General features: G+C 37.9%; 1 protein-coding gene across 1 annotated transcript in view; it reads left to right on the top strand.

Moving 5' to 3' along the window:
* LOC145410347 (uncharacterized) overlaps window positions 1-20,554 on the top strand; it is a 367,470-nt gene that overhangs the window by 213,206 nt on the left and 133,710 nt on the right. Inside the window, exon 6 of the mRNA XM_080280488.1 lies at window positions 2,454-2,491. Coding sequence (XP_080136614.1) covers window positions 2,454-2,491 — 38 coding nt within the window. The remainder of the gene's footprint in view (window positions 1-2,453; window positions 2,492-20,554) is intronic.

Genomic DNA, 20,554 nt, shown 5'->3' with positions numbered 1-20,554 from the left:
AACTAACAAGTAAATCTGTATGTTTTGAGGTGAAAAAATTAGTTAAATATGTTAAAATGCCTTTTTATGGAAAAATCAGTTATCAGTTTCACAATCTGGTACTTAAAGAATTAAAAAACAGTTTTCCTTCTGTAAATTTTAGGATTATATTTACTAATGACTTTAAGATAAAGAATTTTTTCAGTCACAAAGATAGAGTGCCTACTTCTCTGTGTTCAGATGTTGTTTACAAATTTACATGTCCTGGTTGTAAGGCTGGGTTCATTCAAAATAAGAATATCTGAACATACGGGAAAGAGCTACAGGACAGGGCAATATTTACATCAGATGGCTTTTTCAGCTATTAGAAAGCATTCATTAACCCATGACCACCCTTTCTCTTACAATGATTTTCAGATAGTAGCTAAATTCAGTAATTCGGCTGATGCTTTACTAGGAGAAAAATTACTAATAGAAAAGTATAGACCTGAAATCAATGTAGCTAATAGTACTTAATGGTCTGTTCGAATCTATAGGTGGGTTTGGTTTGTTTGCTTCAGTTTGGGAGGGGTTTGAGTTTAGTGTTCGAACAGACGAATGATGTTTCAGTTCTTGGTTTGAGTAGTTTTCTTTGTGGTCTTCTCTGAGTGATTCTTGGCATTTCTGTTTGAGCTTTTATACTGGGAGGAGGGTTGATTTTACTTGCTTTTTTACTTGTTTATTACTTGTTTTTTAGTTTTATGGTTCAATAAAATTCTGTTATTTTCATCAAGTCTGAGCTGACTGTATAGAACAATTGTAATACCTGATGATGGCCTGAGGTGGGCCGAAAATTCAAATTATGTTCAGTGTTTACTGCATTAATTTTACTACTGTTCTGGAAGTTTGCAATGTCCAAGATCGCCTGCAGATATCTTACTTGGGTATATATATATACAGTATATATATATATATATATATATATATATATATATATATATATACACACACACACTCAAACCTCAAGTACCGCGGGCAATAGGGACTGGACAAGGACCGTGGTACTCAAATCCGCGTCACTCAGGCAATATGTTTATGTGTATTATTGTACAATGTGTTCTGGCGACTTTTCATAACTCACTTTTACCCCTTTTTACAACCTAATCCCATGTATATTACCCTCACTTGTACCCACCATCAGGTAAAACAGTGAGATATAACTATTGTAATTTAAAGAATCAGTGGTATTAAAAATAGCATTAACAAAAACAGAAGTTGGGCTGGGTACCCTTTAATTGATACGTATCACCACGGTATTTTCCTCCCACCCCCCAACCCCAATGTTGTTGTCAAAGTTTCGCCTTGTATCGTGGCATCATGTGGCCTTCAGGAGAGACCTTAGGCCGTATGGTTAAACAAAAATTTATGGGTTTGATGGTTGTAGGGGACGAAACAGAACGAAAATTTGTGCTAATCAAAAAAAATTATGTTCATCCTTGTGTTCCCGTGAGGTAGCGTTCTGTTTCACATTCTTCGTTTGATATCGCGCTTCCTTACACATTTCAGACAGACTGAGCATATGGCTAAACTGCTCAGTCAGTCCGAAATGTGTTGGGAAAAGCGATAACGAACGAAGAACGTGAAACGGAATGCTAACTCACAAGAGCACATGGATGAAAGTACTTTCTTCTTTTTTTTTTTTTTTTCAAACATTTTCATTCCATTTCGTCCCCTAGAACTGCCAGACCTATAAATTTTAGTCTAACCATACAGTCTAACGTCTCTCCCGAAGGCCACATGATATGAGCAGGCGAAACTTTGACAACATTATTGGTGGGGGGTGGAGGATGAGTGCCAGGAAGCTATGTATCAACATGAGGGTACCCAGCCCGACTTTTTTGTTAATGCTATTTTTAATATCACTGGTGCTCTTAATTACAATGATTATATCTCACTGTTTTACCTGATAGTGCGTATAAGTGGGGGTAATTTACGTAGGGTAAGGTGGTAAGGAGTAAAAATGAGAATTTCTCTGACACTCCACATAACGCCCTATAGGCCTAAGCTTCTCAGTCAGCTTCAGGACAAATATAAACTTTCAGTGCTACGAGGTTCGCATCACTTCCTTCGCACGATCTTTATCTTCTGGTCCTTCCAAATCGTTATGATGGTGCTTTCATTTACTCCACACTTTTTTGCCATTTCGGTAAACGTACGCTTTACTTAGTAGTAGAAGGGCCTTACCAATTCAATTCATATTCCTCCAGTTTGTTTTTGGTGTTTTTCTGACAATTTTAAGGGTGATAAATTACAACTTCCTGCAGAAAAACTTCCCACTTTTTATTATCACGTTCCTTAAGCCTTTCCTATGATTGTCTTGACATATTCAAAGGTGGTTCTCGTCTCCCAATTTCCCAACTGGATGCTAGGTTAGATTAGGTTAAATTATTAGGTATAGTTAGGCTAGGTTAGGTCAATTGTGGTTAAACATTTAGGACAGGCCCTTTCGCTGTAACCCTGACGAGTCAAACGAGTTGACACAGTGGAACACAGCTAAAAACAACGGGGAAACAGATTTAGTATGAAACATTCATTTACCTCCCATAAGTAATCCAAAAAATATAAGACTATCAGGAAGATGATCAAAGAATGTGGAACTGAACGCTAACTTGTGAGAGAACATGGATAGAAGAAATTTTTTTTTCTGGTTAGAATACATTTTCGTTCAGTTTCGTCCCCTAAAACTGCGAAACCCATATGACTGTGAGGTCAAGTCGGTGAGATGCGAGAAGGGACTTTATAGCCGTATGCTCAGTCGGTTCAAAATGTGTAGGGAAGCACGAATTCGAACGAAAATGTGGAACTGAACACTAACTTACGAGAACACATGGATGAAAGCATTTTTTTTTTTATTAGGAAACATTTTCGTTCCATTTCGTCCCCTATAACTGTGAAACCCATTATGAGTGTGGGGTAGAATTAAGCGCGGCACGAGAAAGGACTGATAACCGTATGCTGAGTTAGTTGGAAATGTGTTGGGAATCACTAAATCAAATGAAGAATGTAGAACTGAACGCAAATTTACAAGAACACATGGATAAAAGAGTAACTTTTTGTCTAATCAGCAAACATTTTCATTCCATTTCATTCCTTAAAACTGCAAAACCCATCATGAGTGGGTAAGAACTAGTGAGGCATGAGAAAGGACTGATAACCATGTGCCCAGTTGTCCAAAATGTGTTGGGAAGCATGAAATTGAACGAAGAATATGGAACTGACCCTAACTCACGAGAACACATGGATTTTTTTTTTTCCTGATTAGCATATATTTTCATCCCATTTTGTCCCCTGAAATTGTGAAACCCATAAATTTCATCTAACCATTTGGCCTTCAGTGTGCCCATGAAGCATATTTCCATTCTGTATGCGTGTTCATCTCACCACCGTGAACCCTCAGCCAGGAACGATGCTTGCCCAGCCGTTTCAAAACTAACCATAGGTTTTTCTCGAAAATATGCTCAGTGTGTTTCCCAGGCAAAATTTTCTCAATCTAACACCTAACCTGGTGTGGTATTGAGATAAATACCCATAAAGAATGGAACTATGTGCCCAGGAAAGGTACCCTGAGTTTAGAGGGTGACGTCATTGTGCTCGACTTTCAAATTTAGTCGCCAGGCCAGCAGACTTCCCGCGTGAGCTCGAGTTTTTCCGCGTATTGACATGACTTGTCTCATTATGCTGATCGCGTTAGAACAAAAATGTGTTACTCAACCATATGTTACTCAAGGATTGAGTGTGTATATATATATATATATATATATCATCATCAGCCATTTGAGTGTCCGCTGCGGGACCGGCCCATCCTGACCAAAGTGGGGACGATACAGCCGATGTATCTACTAAGTGGAATGGGCATCTGATAGAGATTCTATGTAGGGTGAGAAGTGGTTGTAAGTGTGATTGTAGTGTTAGAGTGGCTTTGGATGTGTGTGTAGTCTGTGAACCAAGTGTAATCGGCCTGCGCAAGTCGACTGGATGCAAGCATTCTTTATAATATGCGACACTGGTTCAACCATAGCACCCCTTATGTCCGCCAAAGCAGTATGTGCCAGGAGAACTCTCCAAAAGTTTCTTACCCTGGCGGGGCACAAACCCTGGTTCTCCTGTGTACAAAAACGCACACTTTACCACTGTACCACAAAGTCTTAGAGAGAGAGAGATACATATACGTATATAAATATATATATAGATAGATTGATACAGATATAGATATCTATATATCTATCTATATCCATCTATCTATCTATCTGTATAGATAGATAGATTGATATACAGTATATATATATATATATATATATATATATATATATATATATATATATATATATATATATATATATATATGTATTATATATATATACAGTATATATATATATATAGATAGATAGGTATATGTATACAGTATATCTATATCTATCTATCTATCTATCTATATATATATATATATATATATATATACATACTGAGCATTGGAATAACTGAGTATTTGTGGACATTCAGAATATAGGTTTAACTGACAGCTCTAAGTTTATGAAATGCTATACCACTATCAAGGTTTGGGTGAAAAGGAAACTTTGAAACAATAAAAAAGGTAAACTGCTTCAAAATCGTGTGTTTTTTAATTGGTCAAGTGGTTGCAGTTTTGTATAGCAGTTGAATATACTGTACTTTTGTGAGATTGGTAAGTACAGTATAACATTGCATCCTTGCAAACCACTTTCATAGTCCCCAACAACTACTATATAATATTAATCAAAGGCGTTAAGTTTTAAGAAATTTGCAAATGGTGATTAACCCCTTCACTCTGCAGATATATTTATTCTGATATTCATGTTACCACTTGATGATTTTATATCATTGTAGGGAATATGTCTTGCAGTGAAGGGGTAGTGGAGGCCACATCTAACCCCTTTAGTTTGAAAAGTCTGTTCTAAGGTGATGATATCATTTGGAGATAGCAAGAAGAAATTGAATATTGTGTTTTTGGTTTGAAAAGGCTAAATATGAGTTTTGGAGGTATACTTAGGTTGCATCTTTTTTTCTCTCAAATTATTGTGAAACAGTTACAGAATATGTTACACTTTTTTGTGTACAAAACATTGTGTAAGCTTTGAGTTAGTGTTCTTTTATATTTCACTCTGACCCTTGTAAACTGTCATTCTAACCTCTTACTCACTTTTATAGCCAGGTCTCATTATATTTTGCATCCCATTTGGGTTATATATCTGACCATGTAGGATATCCTTCAAAGAAAAATCATATTTTGATTTTTTTTTTTTTTTTTTTTTTTTTTTTCCACATTGTTTGTGTGAAGCTTTGTCTGTTCTATCAAACATTGTCTGTCTCACTTACACTTTATGCCTGTGCAGATTTATACACTTTTTGTAGCTTCTTCATAATTTTTTCATCATACAGTATATACATATATACAGTATATATATTTTTAACCAGTTTATTATATATACATACTTATTTATTGCCATTATTATTATTATTATTATTATTATTATTATTATTATTAATAGTACTGTATTATTGTTGTTGTTATTACTGATGCAACTGAGTTACTTGCATGGGTTGGGGCCAGTCCGGTGCACCTGCCAACAGCATTTACTGTATTGTCTGTTGTTACTATTATTATTTTTATTATTATTATTATTATTATTATTATTATTATTATTACTCTTGTGTATGTTAATGAGCACCATCTTACCTGGCTGCCACACCTGTAACCTTGTGCTGGTGGGGCGGGATTGCCTGCACTGCACAACTCACACACAAAGGGTAGAGGATAGATGCAGAGTTTGTTCCTGTTCTGTAATGTGAGAGTCTTTTCTTTGTTGGTTCCAGAAAATATGACTGCCTTCTCAGACTTGTTCCAAAAAAATGCATATGCACTCCTATAGCCTAGCCTTGGGCCCCTATGCTCTGAAGGGGGTAATATGGGAGTGATTGTTACCATCTTACCTCCCCAGTTACCCCATTACTGTAAATGTTTCCCACTGTTATATGTGTGCGCCCATGATTATTCCAGTAAATGGAAAATCCTATGTGGATGATAATTATCATTTATATATACAATATATGAATTTCAGCTCCCCATTTTTACCTAGTAATACTATACGCACTTGCCCACACTTTTTGTTATGGTGTTTTGTGTTCTGTTATTGGGAGGTTGTTAAAATGACAGTGATAGTGGATGTCAGTGAAGTGTTTCAACTACATTTATAAATCTCAAATCATATCTAGCTGTCATATTATTTATTTGGAACCTTTGTACATGGAGCCATACTTTTGTCCTCACAGTTTGCATGTTGATAAGTAGCAAGTTTCTTTTTCCAATTGGAGATTAAGTGTATATTTGCAGTAATTAATTTCCATAAATTTATTTCCTGGAAAGTTCTGAGAACATTGCAAAGAAGAATGGAGTTTAGTAAGAAGACCATCAGATGGTAATGTAAGAAACTTTAGAAGACAATATTTTAAGTTGGTGTTTGACCTATTAATAATGATTTAGTGTCTCTGGTAATGACAGTGTGGCACAAAGGACAATTGAAACCTCAAGGAAATCCAGGTAGGATCATTTTTGCTGCAGTTTTTGAGTGATGGATGGTGAATGTTGCGTTTAGAAAATGTAAACACTGAAAAGGCAGAGGAAGCACCGAAGTGAAGATTGAAAGCAAACTCTTAACTCAAAATGCAGTTGAAAGTGAACTAACTTGTACCACAAAGGTGACCCCCTAACTTCCTGTCCTATAACTATTGCAACGATAAAAGTACAGTAGTTGTTTACTGGTGGCAGGTATCCACCATTTTGTATTCTCACCCCACCTCCTCCCTGTGTGTCTGTATGTTGGTTTCAGAGTGGTAATGGGATGACAGTTACTCCCTCCCAATACATCCCCTCCACTGTGACCTTTCTTGAAGATTCAGGTCCCTCTCAAGTTCACACAAGATCTAGCCAGATAACTCAAGATTAAACAAGGTCATACAAGGCCAGACAAGGTCGTCTGGCCAAAGTTACTCTTTGACCCAAGGGCACATGAGGTCATTCAAGGTGTGAAGCAAGGTCCAGGCGAGGTCAGGAATATGGCAAATGAGGTCACTGAAGGTGGCATACACACACCCCTCACCCCCCCTCCTAGTTCCGTGTAGGTACGTAGGGCACACCAGCCTCACCTTGTCGTTACTTGCCTCTGCTCAGTAGTTCAGCCCTATAGATTGTTTGTACATGTTCATTTGGTTTACATAGGAATTGACCTGCCTTTTTTTTTTTTTTTTTTTTTTTTTTTTTTTAATCGGTAAGTTGTACTGTCTGAGTCAAAAGTTCGTCTAATATTTCCTTTGTTTTGCTTCTCACTGCACTCTGCAGGTTGATGTTAAGCTGGGATAGGCTTGGTTTGTTTCTCTGCACATAGATGACTCTTTGATATGATGCATCAGGGAGGAAGGTGAAGTAGAAGCAGTGGAGTATATGGAGAACTTATGTCTCTGACAGTATCTAGAAGCTATTTATTTATTTATTTATTTATTTTTGTTAAAGCGGGTTAGAACTAGAGACCTTACTTGTAACAAAAGTTTGATAACTCAACCACCTTGACTCTGAATCCATCAACCTTGCACCCAGTTATGAAAATTAATATGACCTTAGGTAGTAACACAGAGTATGTGGATCTAGAGTCTGATTGGAGAGTTATCTTGTCTCTATTACACTAGTACAGGTTCTGGTAATAACTGTATGTTGTCTTATTAATGAAACAGCAAAGGTTGGAATTTCTTTTTTGTTTTACAATGGCTAAAGCAGAATGTTTAAACATTCTCCTTTTTATGTAGGGTAGTAAATTTTGTTCTGTAGGTAGGATTGCCTATATGCTTCCATGAATGTTCGCAAGGACAGGACCACCTTGGTTTTTTGTCAAGCAGTACTGGCCCATTTTAGTTTTCATTGTTCATGTTATAGTACATTATGCCGTCATTGTTTTTTGCATCATAGTTGTTGTCATTAATTGGTTGTTCTTGTGTTAGGAGACAATGCAGTCAGTGTTACTAAAAGTGCATGAATTCTTTCTGTTTTCTTGTAGGCTAGATTTATATGTTTTTTTATAACTTTCATCTAGCTCTATTAGACAGTGGTTTCACTGAGTAATTTATTTTATTTATTTTTATTTATTTGCCTTATATATATATATATATATATATATATATATATATATATATATATATATATTAGCTCTAGCATATGTAAAAGGTGGTATGTTGATAAAAACAAAGGACAAAGATGGATATGAAGAGGAGAATTTTACGGGAATCCCTTTGCAAGTTGCCATTTATTCTGGAAATGTTTTATTTATTTTTTTTTTTCCATCCCCCTCATACCCATAGTTTGACATAACACATTATCATTTAACTTAACGTTTATGTTGCTTGTTGCATGATATCCCTCACCAGTGCATCTTTCCTGCATGTAAAGTTTGAGTGTGATTGGTGGTGGTGGTGGTGGTGGCAGTGGTGGTGGTGATGGTGGTGGTGGTAATGGTGTGGGAACTAAATGCATGATCTGTTATTATAATTACTCCTTTAAGCTTCCTACTGCTTAAGGCCGGGTCAATTAATAATGTCTTATAATTTTGTGACTTGAATTGTAGTGCTGAAGAATCAGTTACAATTTCTCTGAGCAGGAAGATGACAAGATGGTGCAAAGCAAGGCTGAAAATTTGCATAGTTGCTCAAAATTGTAGCTTATCTTTTTGCATACAAAGTCAAGTTACATAACTCCTAAGCTGATCAAAGTCCTTCACTGTGCATTGGTAATTGGGTGTTATTTTTAATCATTGTTTTGATTATAGCTTATATTGTTTTAATGCTCCATTGTTCTCCTCTGTCTAGTATTCAAAGAAAATTCCTTTCACTTAATTTTGTTTGCTTAAAGTTACCAGGCTTCATTGTTGATTTTTAAGATCAGACCAAAAGTAAAACCTAATGGTTAATATTACATTATGAGTTAAGTTTGAAAGATTAAGATATAGTCAAGAGCTATAACACTAGTCTCTGCCATATTAGTCATAACAGAGCTTTTTTTAATTATCATAGAATAGATTAAGCTTTACTCTTTTTCATATTGAGCTGTAAGTTGTGCACCTGCCATCAAGAAGTCCTATAAAATGAAAACAGTCCTATAAAAGCAGACGAATGTTACCATTCTCAGATGATTTCAGTATACATTATTGTTAATGTTCAAGGATTGCTTGGAATTTGAATTGTTGTAATGTAGATTTCAATTGGGCTAATTTCAGTGAGAAACATTCTTGATATTTGGTAATTACTTGATATGGGCTAAGATATTACTTGATATGGACTAAGATAATGACACAGTGACTAGTACTTGAGGTGCACAAATTAGAGCTCGGTTTCCTACCAGCAGCACATACCAACAGCAGTACAAGGGTCGTAGAGTCAGACTGGCAGTACCAAATTGGCTGTGCTCAACCAAACACTAATGTTATGCAACAATTGGAAGATAAACATGAGAGTATAAAGATTTCCCCCAATGAACTCTGCAATTAATTTTGTAAATGCTTTTATCCAAATTTGGTTCAAATCATCTTAAAAGAATCACAGATTTAGTTTTTTATGATTTACTATAGTATGTTTTAGATCATTCCCTTTTTCAAAATCAGAAAGGGTATAATCCCCCCACCTGCTTATGAAGGTCATTCCTGAGAGGTGGCATGGGTGTTGCCAGTTTGTGCGGAGACCCAGCCAGGGAGGCTTCAATTGCTTGTGAGGTGGCCCGCTCTCACCCCCGTCCACCCTGCCACCACACTTCACCCTCACTCTAGTCTCACTCTCACACTCTCCCTTGGGGCAAAAAAAAGAGATGCAGTTCATTAAGAAACAGACCTCATTGTTATGAAAACAAATGCTTTTTTAAATAATGATTTGTGTCCCCATGAACGTACATTTGTGGGAAGACCGAAAAAAGTAAATGTTGTGTCTAAGTTATGGAGAGAGAGAAAAAAAGAAGCCCAGTGAACCAAAACTGCTGTTGGTGTGTGCTGCATGGGGGAGAGGGTAAGCCTCCCCCACTCCACCTGCCGCTGCTGCTGCCGCTGCTGCAACACCAGGGCTGACGGCTCTTTTTTTCTCTTCTCTCCACCCCAGGGATCATGCGCAGCTTTGAGCCTCTGCCGTGCCCCATCTGCCAGCGCACCTATAGCTCCCCCGGCAACTTGAAGCAACACCTGGAAAATATTCACATGTCCAGCAACGAGCTCAACTTTGAGTGTCGCATCTGTGGAAATAAATTCAAGAGCAAGTGGTACCTCCACAAACATCTCCACCGTGCCCACCACATACGAGGCCGCAAGGAGACTTAGGTTAACTGTAGTTGTGTAGGCCCTTCAGAAAATGTCCCTGAAGTGGTATAGGATGGAATGGGGAACAGGTGATGTCTTAGTTATTTAGGCCTCACATGAAATTGGAGGAGGAAAGAGAAGTTGAATGAGGCCCTGTTTAGCTGTTTAGGTCTTTGGAGATTATTTTGCAAGTGTTGTAGGGAGTCACGAAGAGTAAAACGTAATACCCCTTGTTGACTAGTGTTCACTTAGAAATAACCGAAGGTGGTGCAGGGAGTGAGGGAAACTTACGCGACCTCTCCTAGTTGTCTAATTTCTCCAGGAGAAAAGAAGATAATGAGAAATGGCACTTGAGGGGGTAGATAGAGGGGAAGAGTAGGTTGGTGTTTTATGAGCTCTTCACGTAGAAACTGCGAGGCACTTTCACTGTGCCTCCACTTGCACAGCCTCAGGCAAACAGTAGCCCATATTTTGGGTGTCAAATTCTGCTCATGGTTTATTATATTTCTTTGCCGTTTTAGTCCTACTGGTCGTTATAGTACATTTGTTAGAGAAACTATTGGCCTGCGCTGATGTTGGTTCTGTGTTTCTTACAAATGAAGCATCATGAAATTGGAGAGAGTAGGTGAAATAAAAAACTCAGTTTTTCAATTGTACTGTCTGAATCAAAGTCATCAGGAGATAGTTAAGGTCTTAATGTATTTGCTTGTTGAGAAGTTCTTTATTTATTGGGAGGTATAATAATATCTTCCAGAATTTTTGGCTCCAGTGCTCAGTATCTTCAGAATTCTCCAGATTTTCTCCCAAAGATATGATTAAGTTGCAGTTTTAGTTTTTCTCCTAAACTGGTCATTTTCTGGAACGAATGGGTTTGATTGGTCAGAGTAAGGATTATGCAAAACTTTTTGAAAGGTGTCATACTTTCCTTTTACGTATTATTTTTATTTTATTTTATTATTGTTATTTTATATTTATTTGTTAATTTTAGCTTCAAGGACCATTACTCAGCATATCTACCATGCTTTAACTGCTGTGAACGAAGTATTATGTTGGTTGGTCACTCTTGGTTATTCAGCGATTAGTATAGTTAAGTTTATAATGAAGACAATTGTTATACTGTACAGTACTGTACAATATTAAACAAGTTATTTCAGGTATTAAATACATCACTCATTTGTTAGCTGTTGCATTTCCAGCAAGCTGAAATCACTGACTGGATAGTAATAGGTGGAGCAAGCTGGAGTAATGTACTTCTTTGTATTTGTTAATTGTTATTTTCCAGGAAGTGTTTTAAATATTTGACTGGCTGATGTACTTTGCTTCATCTGTGAACTATTTTGCAGTGCCTCTCATGCTTACAGTCTTGATGCTTCATGCGATTTTCTCTCTCTCTCTCTCTCGCTCTCTCTCTCTCTCTCGCTCTCTTTTTCTATATCTGTCTATCTATCTATCTATCTGTCTCATTTTTCAAGCTTCATGGCTTCTGCAAAGTTATATAAGTTGGATTCCTTTCCTTGTGCTGCAGTTTTGTCTCTTATATTGTTATCTTTTCACGTCTCCTATTTGTTTACCATCTGCAAAGAATAGAGTGCAGTTTTATGTAGTGCAATTTGTTGTTCTTTTTGCACAGGGTATTGCAAATAGAATATGATAATTAGAATATATTAACAGGTTACAGTTCAAGGCATTTCAGAAATCCTGAGTCAGAATAAAAAGGAGCAAGTCACTGGTTGGGAGCTGGGGGGGAATGGAAAGTAAGCAGCAAGTAAACAAGTAATCACAAAGAAAGAGTGATTGTTAAAAAGCAGATTACAGTGCTGTAGTGCTCAACTTATTTTTTAACACTTTGTGGGTAGTTTTGAGGAGTTGACAAAAATTGTTCATTATAAGCTGGAGTAAAATATGGCATGATTTATTCCCATGCAGAATGTTACCTGTGATAGTTTTGAACATTTATGGCATGCTTAGATATCTCTTGAACTTACTTGTCATTCTTGTCCAGAAATAACATGCAGAGTAGTTATTTTGCTATTTGACAAGTCTTGCTCTGTCTTTCTGACCCCACACTGTCCCTGTTTTCCTTGTGTATAAGAGGGAATTCATTCATTCATTCATTCATCATCCACTCCTACATTGCCCCCTGAGAAATGTAGGAGCCCTGGACTAGGCAGGTTGGTCCTGACATTGAAGATGAGTGACCAGACTCACTCATCCCTGAGTGGCATTATGTGAGCAATAAACCCCAACCATCTCTCGGATATAAACCTTCACCGACTCAATCCAATTGGAGTGCGGTAATTACTCGCTAAACCACCAGGCACCAAAATTTAGTTATATGGTTACCACCCAGTGTAGTAAATGGTTTCCTGGTGTACAGGAAACCATTTGGCTTGTCACTCAGTGTAGAGTCACCCACAGGCAGAAGGAAGAGGAAAGAATGAAGGAATGAAAAACAGAAGAGGGAGTGTAAAGTCGCCCGTAGGCAGAAGGACGATGAAAGAATGAAGGAAAGACAGAAGAGGATGGAAGAAGAGAAGGATGGAGTTCCCTGTGTGTCAAAAAAGAAGACTGAGGAGTAGCAGCTGTGGGCTACCTGCAGGGTACCAGTAGCAACCAGTTGACAGTAATGATAGACCATAGTTCTTACAAAGTTATTCAGGTTGAGAGTGTGGGCAGTGGATACAGATTGGGCTAAGTTTTAGTGTCATGTCTATGAGAGGGTGGATAGGTGAATGGGTTACTGAGGATTTAAGCATGGACATTAATCATGATGATGATGGTTGCTCTTAACAGGATCGGACATGGAGCAATATGTTGATTGGTGAATAGGGTAGGGAAGTACAGATAGAAGGGAAATGACAGGATAAGTGGTGCAGAGAAGTATGAAAGAGTAAAGTAAGAAAGTCATGAATTATGAAGGAATGCCACAGTGAAAGAAATATGTTAACGGAAAATGAATAATTTTGTTTTATAATGGAGAAGAAAATATTAGAAAAAAGGGAGATATAACCAAAGAAAAAAGTACATGGTAAGATGTTAGGAGAAGAAGAAGTAAGAAACAATATTGATGAGAAGGCTTGGGGAAAGGAAGTTAATAATTGTTTACTGTATGAAGAAGAGCTGTGAAAGGATAAGAAGGAATTTATTGTGAGATGTGACAGTGAAATCAGATGATGAACTTTCAGTGGTATAGATAAGGAAATGAGCCTTATGCTGTGGTTTCTTGAATTAGTCATTTTATTAAATTGAAAACCAATCACCTAATAGAAACCGTGTCAGTCAGGTCAAAATAATTGTCTTGAGCAATTCATTTCCTTCAGTTTGATATTTTGTATAGTATGAAGAGATCCTAACAGTCAGAAGATTGTTGTTGCTGTGGCCCTAGGGTCTTGGACACAAAACCTGGTGGCCTGCAGAAAAGTAGCCACTTCATGTAGGTGCTTCCAGAAACCTTTTGTTGAGGTCTGCACAGTGTTGTAAAAAGTCAGAGGTTACATACACACACACACACACACACACACACACACACACACACACACACACACACACACACACACACACACACACACATTTGTGTCCTATTGGAAAAAGTGATCATGTGGTCATTGTGTTCCAGATGATAATAGGGAAAGTCGAGCCAAGAGATAAGCTTCATAGGCAGGGAAGATATAATTTTGGGAAAGCAAATTTCACAGGATTGAGAAAATTTTTTGAAAATGCGGACTGGAGAAAATTAAGGGAAACAAGAGAGATACAAAGGAAGTGGGATATCTTTCTAGACGTCTATAATTTGGGAGTGGAAAAATTTGTACCAAGAGTAAGTGGGAAAGAAAACAGGAAAAAGGAGTGGTTTAATAGAAGGTGTATGATAGCAAAAAAAGAGAGAGATAAGGCGTGGAACAACTGGAGAAAGAGAGGTAACAACAGAACAAAGGAAGAATATAAAAGAACTAGAAATGAATACACAAGAATACGTAGAGAAGAAGAAAGGAATTTTGAAAAAAGGTATAATAGACAAATGCAATGATGAACCCAAGCTGTTTTATAGCTTTGTTAATGGCAAACTGAAACAAAAGGAAGGAATCACCAAACTGAAAGTAAAAGGAGAGGTCTATAAAGATGCAGCAATGCAAGCTGAAATAATGAACAAATGTTTTCAATTGGTTTTCACTAATGAAAAAGAGTTTGTGGAAGGGGAAGGAGTGATCAGAAATGTTCCATTGATAAAAGATATAAAAGTGGAGGTACAGGAAGTGTATAAATTACTGGAAACCCAAGATGTAAGGAAAGCCCCAGGACCTGATGGAATTTCTGATTGGGTACTGAAGGAATGCAGAGAACAACTGGCGGATAAAATTCACAGTTTAATCGTGTGTTCTCTGGAAGAGGGAAAGTGCCACAAGAATGGAAGAGGGCAAATGTGGTACCAATTTATAAGAGAGGAAACAAGGAAGAACCCCTGAATTATAGACCAGTGTCTCTAACCAGCATGGTCACAAAATTGTGTGAGAGAATCCTGAAAGACAGATGGATAAAATATCTAGAAAAGATGAATATTTTGGTTGAATATCAGTTTGGATTCAGAAGTGGAAGGTCATGTGTTTCTAACTTGTTGAGCTATTACTCAAGAGCGATTGACGTGGTACGGGAGAGAGATGGTTGGGTGGATTGTGTGTACTTAGACTTAGAGAAGGCCTTTTACAAGTTACCTCGTAAGAGACTAATGTGGAAACTAGAATATATAGGAGGACTGAAGGGGAAACTCCTGGAATGGATGAGAGACATTTTGAGAGACAGACAAATGAGGACAGTAATAAAGGATAGGATGTCTGGATGGAGGGAAGTAACAAGTGGAGTCCCTCAGGGCTCAGTGTTGGCGCCAGTAATGTTCCCGATTTACGTAAATGATATGGTAGATGGAGTGAACAGTTATGCAAGTCTGTTTGCTGATGATGTAAAGATCTTGAGGAAGGTAGAGGTTGAGGAGGATTGTAAAATGCTGCAGGAGGATCTGGATAGGATACATGATTGGAGCCGGACGTGGGAAATGAAATTTAATGTAAAGAAATGTAAAATATTGGAAATGGGTAAAAGTACCAGGAGGCCATCACTGAATTATTTGTTGGGTAATGGTTTAATTACAAAAATGAGAGAAGAGAGAGATTTGGGAGTGCTGGTCCAAGATAGTTTGTCACCTGAAAAGCACATTAACAAGTTAGTTAGAGAGACTTATAAACTCTTGACTAACATAAGAGTAACATTTCATTATATGGATGAGGAGATGATGAAAAAATTGATAGTGGCCATGATCTGCCCCAGGTTAGAATATGCAGCGGTAGTGTGGTTCCCACACAAAAAGAAAGATATAAACAAGATTGAGAGAATACAAAGAAAGCAACCAAGATGGTCCCCAGTCTGGCAGATCTGTCGTACAGAGAGAGGCTGGAAAAGCTGGATTTGCCTTCCTTAGAGGAAAGGAGAAAGAGGGGAGACATGATTGCAGTGTTCAGGACCATGGTGGGAGTAGATAAAATTGACCGAGAAGATCTGTTTTTATGGGATAAGAGAACAACAAGAGGACATGGAATGAAATTGAAAAAGTCAAGCTGCTTGAAGGGTATAAAGAAATATAGCTTTCCTTACAGAAGTATAGACTTATGGAATAGCCTGGACAAAGAGATCGTCCAGTCTAATAACTTAAACGAGTTTAAAGCTAACTTTGACTTACTGAGATACAGCGATGGGAACCCACGAGCATAGCATATTTTGTGTGTATCACAATTAGGTATATTAGGTAAATACATAAGTATTTGGAACGACTTAGACGAAAAGGTGGTGCAGGAGAAAAACATTCATGTGTGTAAAGGTAGACTAGATAAATGTGGATATGGAGACAGGACAACACGAGCATCGCTCAATTCCTGTATAGTACAAATAGGTAAATACACACACACACACAGACACACACACGAAAGAGAAGAGGAAATGTGTAACATAATGAATGCAGTCATTATTTGCAACAGAGGAGGAATTCCTAGAACCTGTAACAGAGATGCAGCCCTTGAAATTTGAAACAGTAGTAGTTGAGAGAAATGAGTTACTTCAGTTGATGTTGGATACAGATGTGAGAAAGGCAGTGGGACTGGATGAAGTAGCTGGTTGGATCTTGAAAAAATGTGCAGGCCAGTTAGTGAGGCCTATCTATGATATTATAAGGTTTTCCATGGAAAGTAGGGAGCTACCTACTGAATGGGAAAAAGCAAATATTCTGTAGTTCCAATTTATGAAGGTGGTGACAGGGAGGACCCGCTTAACCCATGGGTAGCGCAATTACCTTTTTTTATCCCATCCCTTGGTTTGCAAAAAAATGAAATTTATTTATTTATTTTTTTTAGTTTTTTATTATAGACTTGAAGATAAACATCCAGGGCATCATCTGGTGGGAAAACAAATCTCTCTCCATCTTTGCGTAGGCCATGCATAAGTTTGCGTAGGGGAGTAGTGATTTTTTTTTCATTATTATTATAAACTTGAAGACAAACATCCAGGGCATCATCTGGTTTATAAAAAAAAAAAAAAAAAAAAAAAAATTGCACAGTTCCATGCGGAAGTTTGCATAGGGGTGGAGTAGTTAGCAGTGATGCAGCCAGCACAGCCTGAACTGTGGCTCGCAGTCCACGGGTTAACTGTAGACTGGTCTCCCTCACTATTGTAGTCTGCAAACTATATGAAAATGGCATCAGAAAAAGATGGATAAAATTCCGTGAATGGCGTATGGTAATAATGCTCAAGCAATTTGGATTTAGAGAAGGGTTGTCATGTATTTACCTATTTGTATTTACGTATTTGTAGTATACAGGAATTGAGCAATGCTCGTGTTGTCCTGTCTCCATATCCACATTTATCCAGTCTGCCTTTACACACATGAATATTTTTCTTCTACCCCACCTTTTCGTCTAAGTCGTTCCAAATACTAATGTATTTACCCAATATACCTATTTTGTGATACACACAGAATGTGCTATGCTCTCGGGTTCCCATCGCTGTTTCTCAGTGAGTCAAATTTAGCTTTAAACTCATTTAAGTTTTTAGACTGGACGATCTCTTTGTCCAGGCTATTCCATAAGTCTATACTTCTGTAAGGAAATGTTCCCGACTTGTTGAGCTTCTGTAGTAGAGTGATAGACATTGTTTAAGAAAGGGAAGGATGGGTAGACTGTATTTACCTGGATTTAAAGATGGCTTTCGATAAAGTGCCACACACAAGATTATTATGGGAATTGGAAACCTTTGGAGGTGTACATGGGAATTTGTTGAAATGGATGGAAATTATTTAATAGAAAGACAAATGAGAACTGTAATAAGAGACTAGTTTTCTCAGTTTGAAAAGGTGACTAGTGGAGTGCCTCAGGGTTATGTATTGGCCCCAGTTATGATTTTGATATATATAAATGACGTACCTGAAGGGTTGAATACTTATATGAGTTTATTTGCTGATGATTCAAAGATCATGAAATGTATTAAAAGAGTAAATTGTTGTAAGGAATTGCAAAAAGATCTAGATAAACTCTACAAGTGGAGTCACTTGTGGAAAATGGAATACAGCACTAATAAGTGTCATATATTGGAAATGGGAGTCATTGATAAAGAGACCAAGGTATGTGTACAAGATGGGAGATGAAATACATTAATAGGGAAGGCAGAAGAAGAAAAGGACTTTGGTGTGACTAATAAGGATTACCTATCACCAGAAAAACATATAAACAGGATTACTTGAGGAACTTACGGGCTGTTGACTAACATGAGAGTAGCATTTAATTTTATGGATGAAGAAGTGCTGAAAGAGTTAATAGTGACTATGATAAGACTGATACTGGAATATGCAGCAGTGATATTGTCACCACACTTGAAAGTGCATACAGTAAACTAGAAAGAATACAAAGGAGAGCCACAAAATTGACACCAAACTGGAGGGAGTTGTCCTATGAGGAGAGATTGGAAAAGATGAAATTGCCAACCCTGAGAGAGAGAAGAGAGAGGGGAGATTTGATTGCAGTGTTCAGAGGAGTAAAAGCAATAGAATGTGTGGACAGAGAGGACCTCTTTGTGAAAGATGATGGAAGAACAAGAGGACATTAATTCAGTCCGAAGAGTTGATGCCTCATTGATGTAAAAAAAATTTAGTTTTCCAAACAGAACTAAAGACGATTGGAATAATTTAGCAGGAGAGGCAGTGCAAGCAGAGAGCATCCAAGAGTTTAAATCTAAATTAGATAATAAATATTTGTAGAAAAGAGACAGGACAACATAAGCTTAGCTTAGATCCTGTATAATGTAATTAGGTAAAGACTTTGATAACACACACACACACACACACACACACACACACACACACACACACACACACACACACACACACACACACACACACACACACACACACACACACACACACACCGCTTACTAGCTCAGTGGTAACGCTCTTGCTTGCCATCTGGTAGACAAGGGTTCGTGCCTCGCTTGGGTTGCGAAAAGTTTCACTGACAGAGTGGGTGGTTACTGTCCCCCTTGAGCAAGAGGGTGTATGTGTGTGTGTGTGTGTGTGTGTGTGTGTGTGTGTGTGAAGGTCACAAGCCTTGCCCTTGGATTGGACTATATGAGCTGGCAGCACTCTTCCGGGAGGGTAAAAGCTGATGATCACGCCCCCATCCAGTGATCCTGACCAACCCGGTGAATTACACACACACACACACACACACACACACACACACACACACACACACACATGGAAAAATGGACTTGTGGAGCAAATGTGTGGTACGCGGAAGTGAATGGTTTGGTGTGACTGGAGGCAGTAGCAGTGGGTTGTGATTATCTTGGGGGGGGGGGGGGACTTTTTTCATAGCCATGCTGACTGAACTTTGTTGCTAGATGTGTTAACTTAGATACGGTGATAGAAAGGGATGCCTGCAGAGTCTAGTGGGTCAAGGCACTGCAACTGGATGTGGCCTTTCTGAGTTTACAGCAGAAGGCTATTTGGGGTTGATTGTGTACATAATGCCATTCAGGTTAACAAGTCATTTCTGTCACCTTAAATGAGTAACCTCATCCAGGTCCTGTGGTCCAGCAAACAAGGAACAGTAAAAGATTGAGGGATGGATGGATGGACGGATAAAAGAGGAAAAGCAAGGATATGGTCAAATAAAGCTAGTCAGAGCTTACTGTACAGAGGAGCAGTTTATTAGGCCATAAGATCTGGAAGAGTATAGATTAGGAGAAATAGAGGAAAGGGACACAGAGCAATGAATGCTTCAGTTTGGGTCAATTTCAAGTACATATAGATTTGAGTATGACCTTAATTAACTTCTGCTGAACTTAATTCATGCATAATATTGAGATTGAAGAGGCTGTTTTGAAGTCATCCATTCAGCAATACATTTTGTTGCTGTGCCTGTTTATCTGGTGTATTCAGTTTGGTTTACAATCATTAATTCCATTAATCTGGTGATATAATTTTTATTATATTTTTGCTACCACCAGATGATTTTTTCAAATTAGAACATATCTCTAATAGTGATGGGGTCAGTAAAAACTGTATCTAATGACTTCATGTTTTTCTCTAGAGCTGAATAAAATTGTCTTGTGGTAGCAGTAATAGAATAGAATACAGTAATCCCTCAATTATCCAATGTGATAGAGCCAAAGGCATGTTTGGACAGTGGATCTGTCTGGAAAATGGACTTCTACCCTGGTCTCCCTTCATACATACCCTAACTTTGAAAGCCATTGTGAAAGGCCACCACAGTACATTGTACAACACTTATTCCTGGTGTTTTACATTACTCCATCTGGTCAAGCAGACATATAAACCACAGCCAAGCAGTTACCATGGTCAAGGGCCCATCAACCACAGACAAACAGTCACCATTGCAGGGCCATACACTGCAGTGACATTAAAAAAAGAGAGAGAGAGAGAGAGAGTCTTGCCAGGGCAAAAATGTTTGCCTGGCCATAATTTCCACACGGACTCAAGCATTTTGTCTGGATAAAATGGAGAACTGTATGAGTAATGGTTTTGAAGACCCAGATCACAGCGTCTGGATAATGGATTGTTCAGATAATGGTCATCCAGATAATTGAGGGATTATTTAAATTCAACATCAGATTGATGGAGTTGAAAT

Source organism: Coenobita brevimanus, chromosome 85 (assembly GCF_032717465.1).
Source record: "Coenobita brevimanus isolate Jiangsu-jjx chromosome 85, ASM3271746v2, whole genome shotgun sequence".
Lineage (NCBI taxonomy): Eukaryota > Metazoa > Arthropoda > Malacostraca > Decapoda > Coenobitidae > Coenobita > Coenobita brevimanus.
The sequence above is the reverse complement of the archived record's forward strand: the minus strand, read 5'-3'. Positions and strand labels throughout refer to the sequence as shown.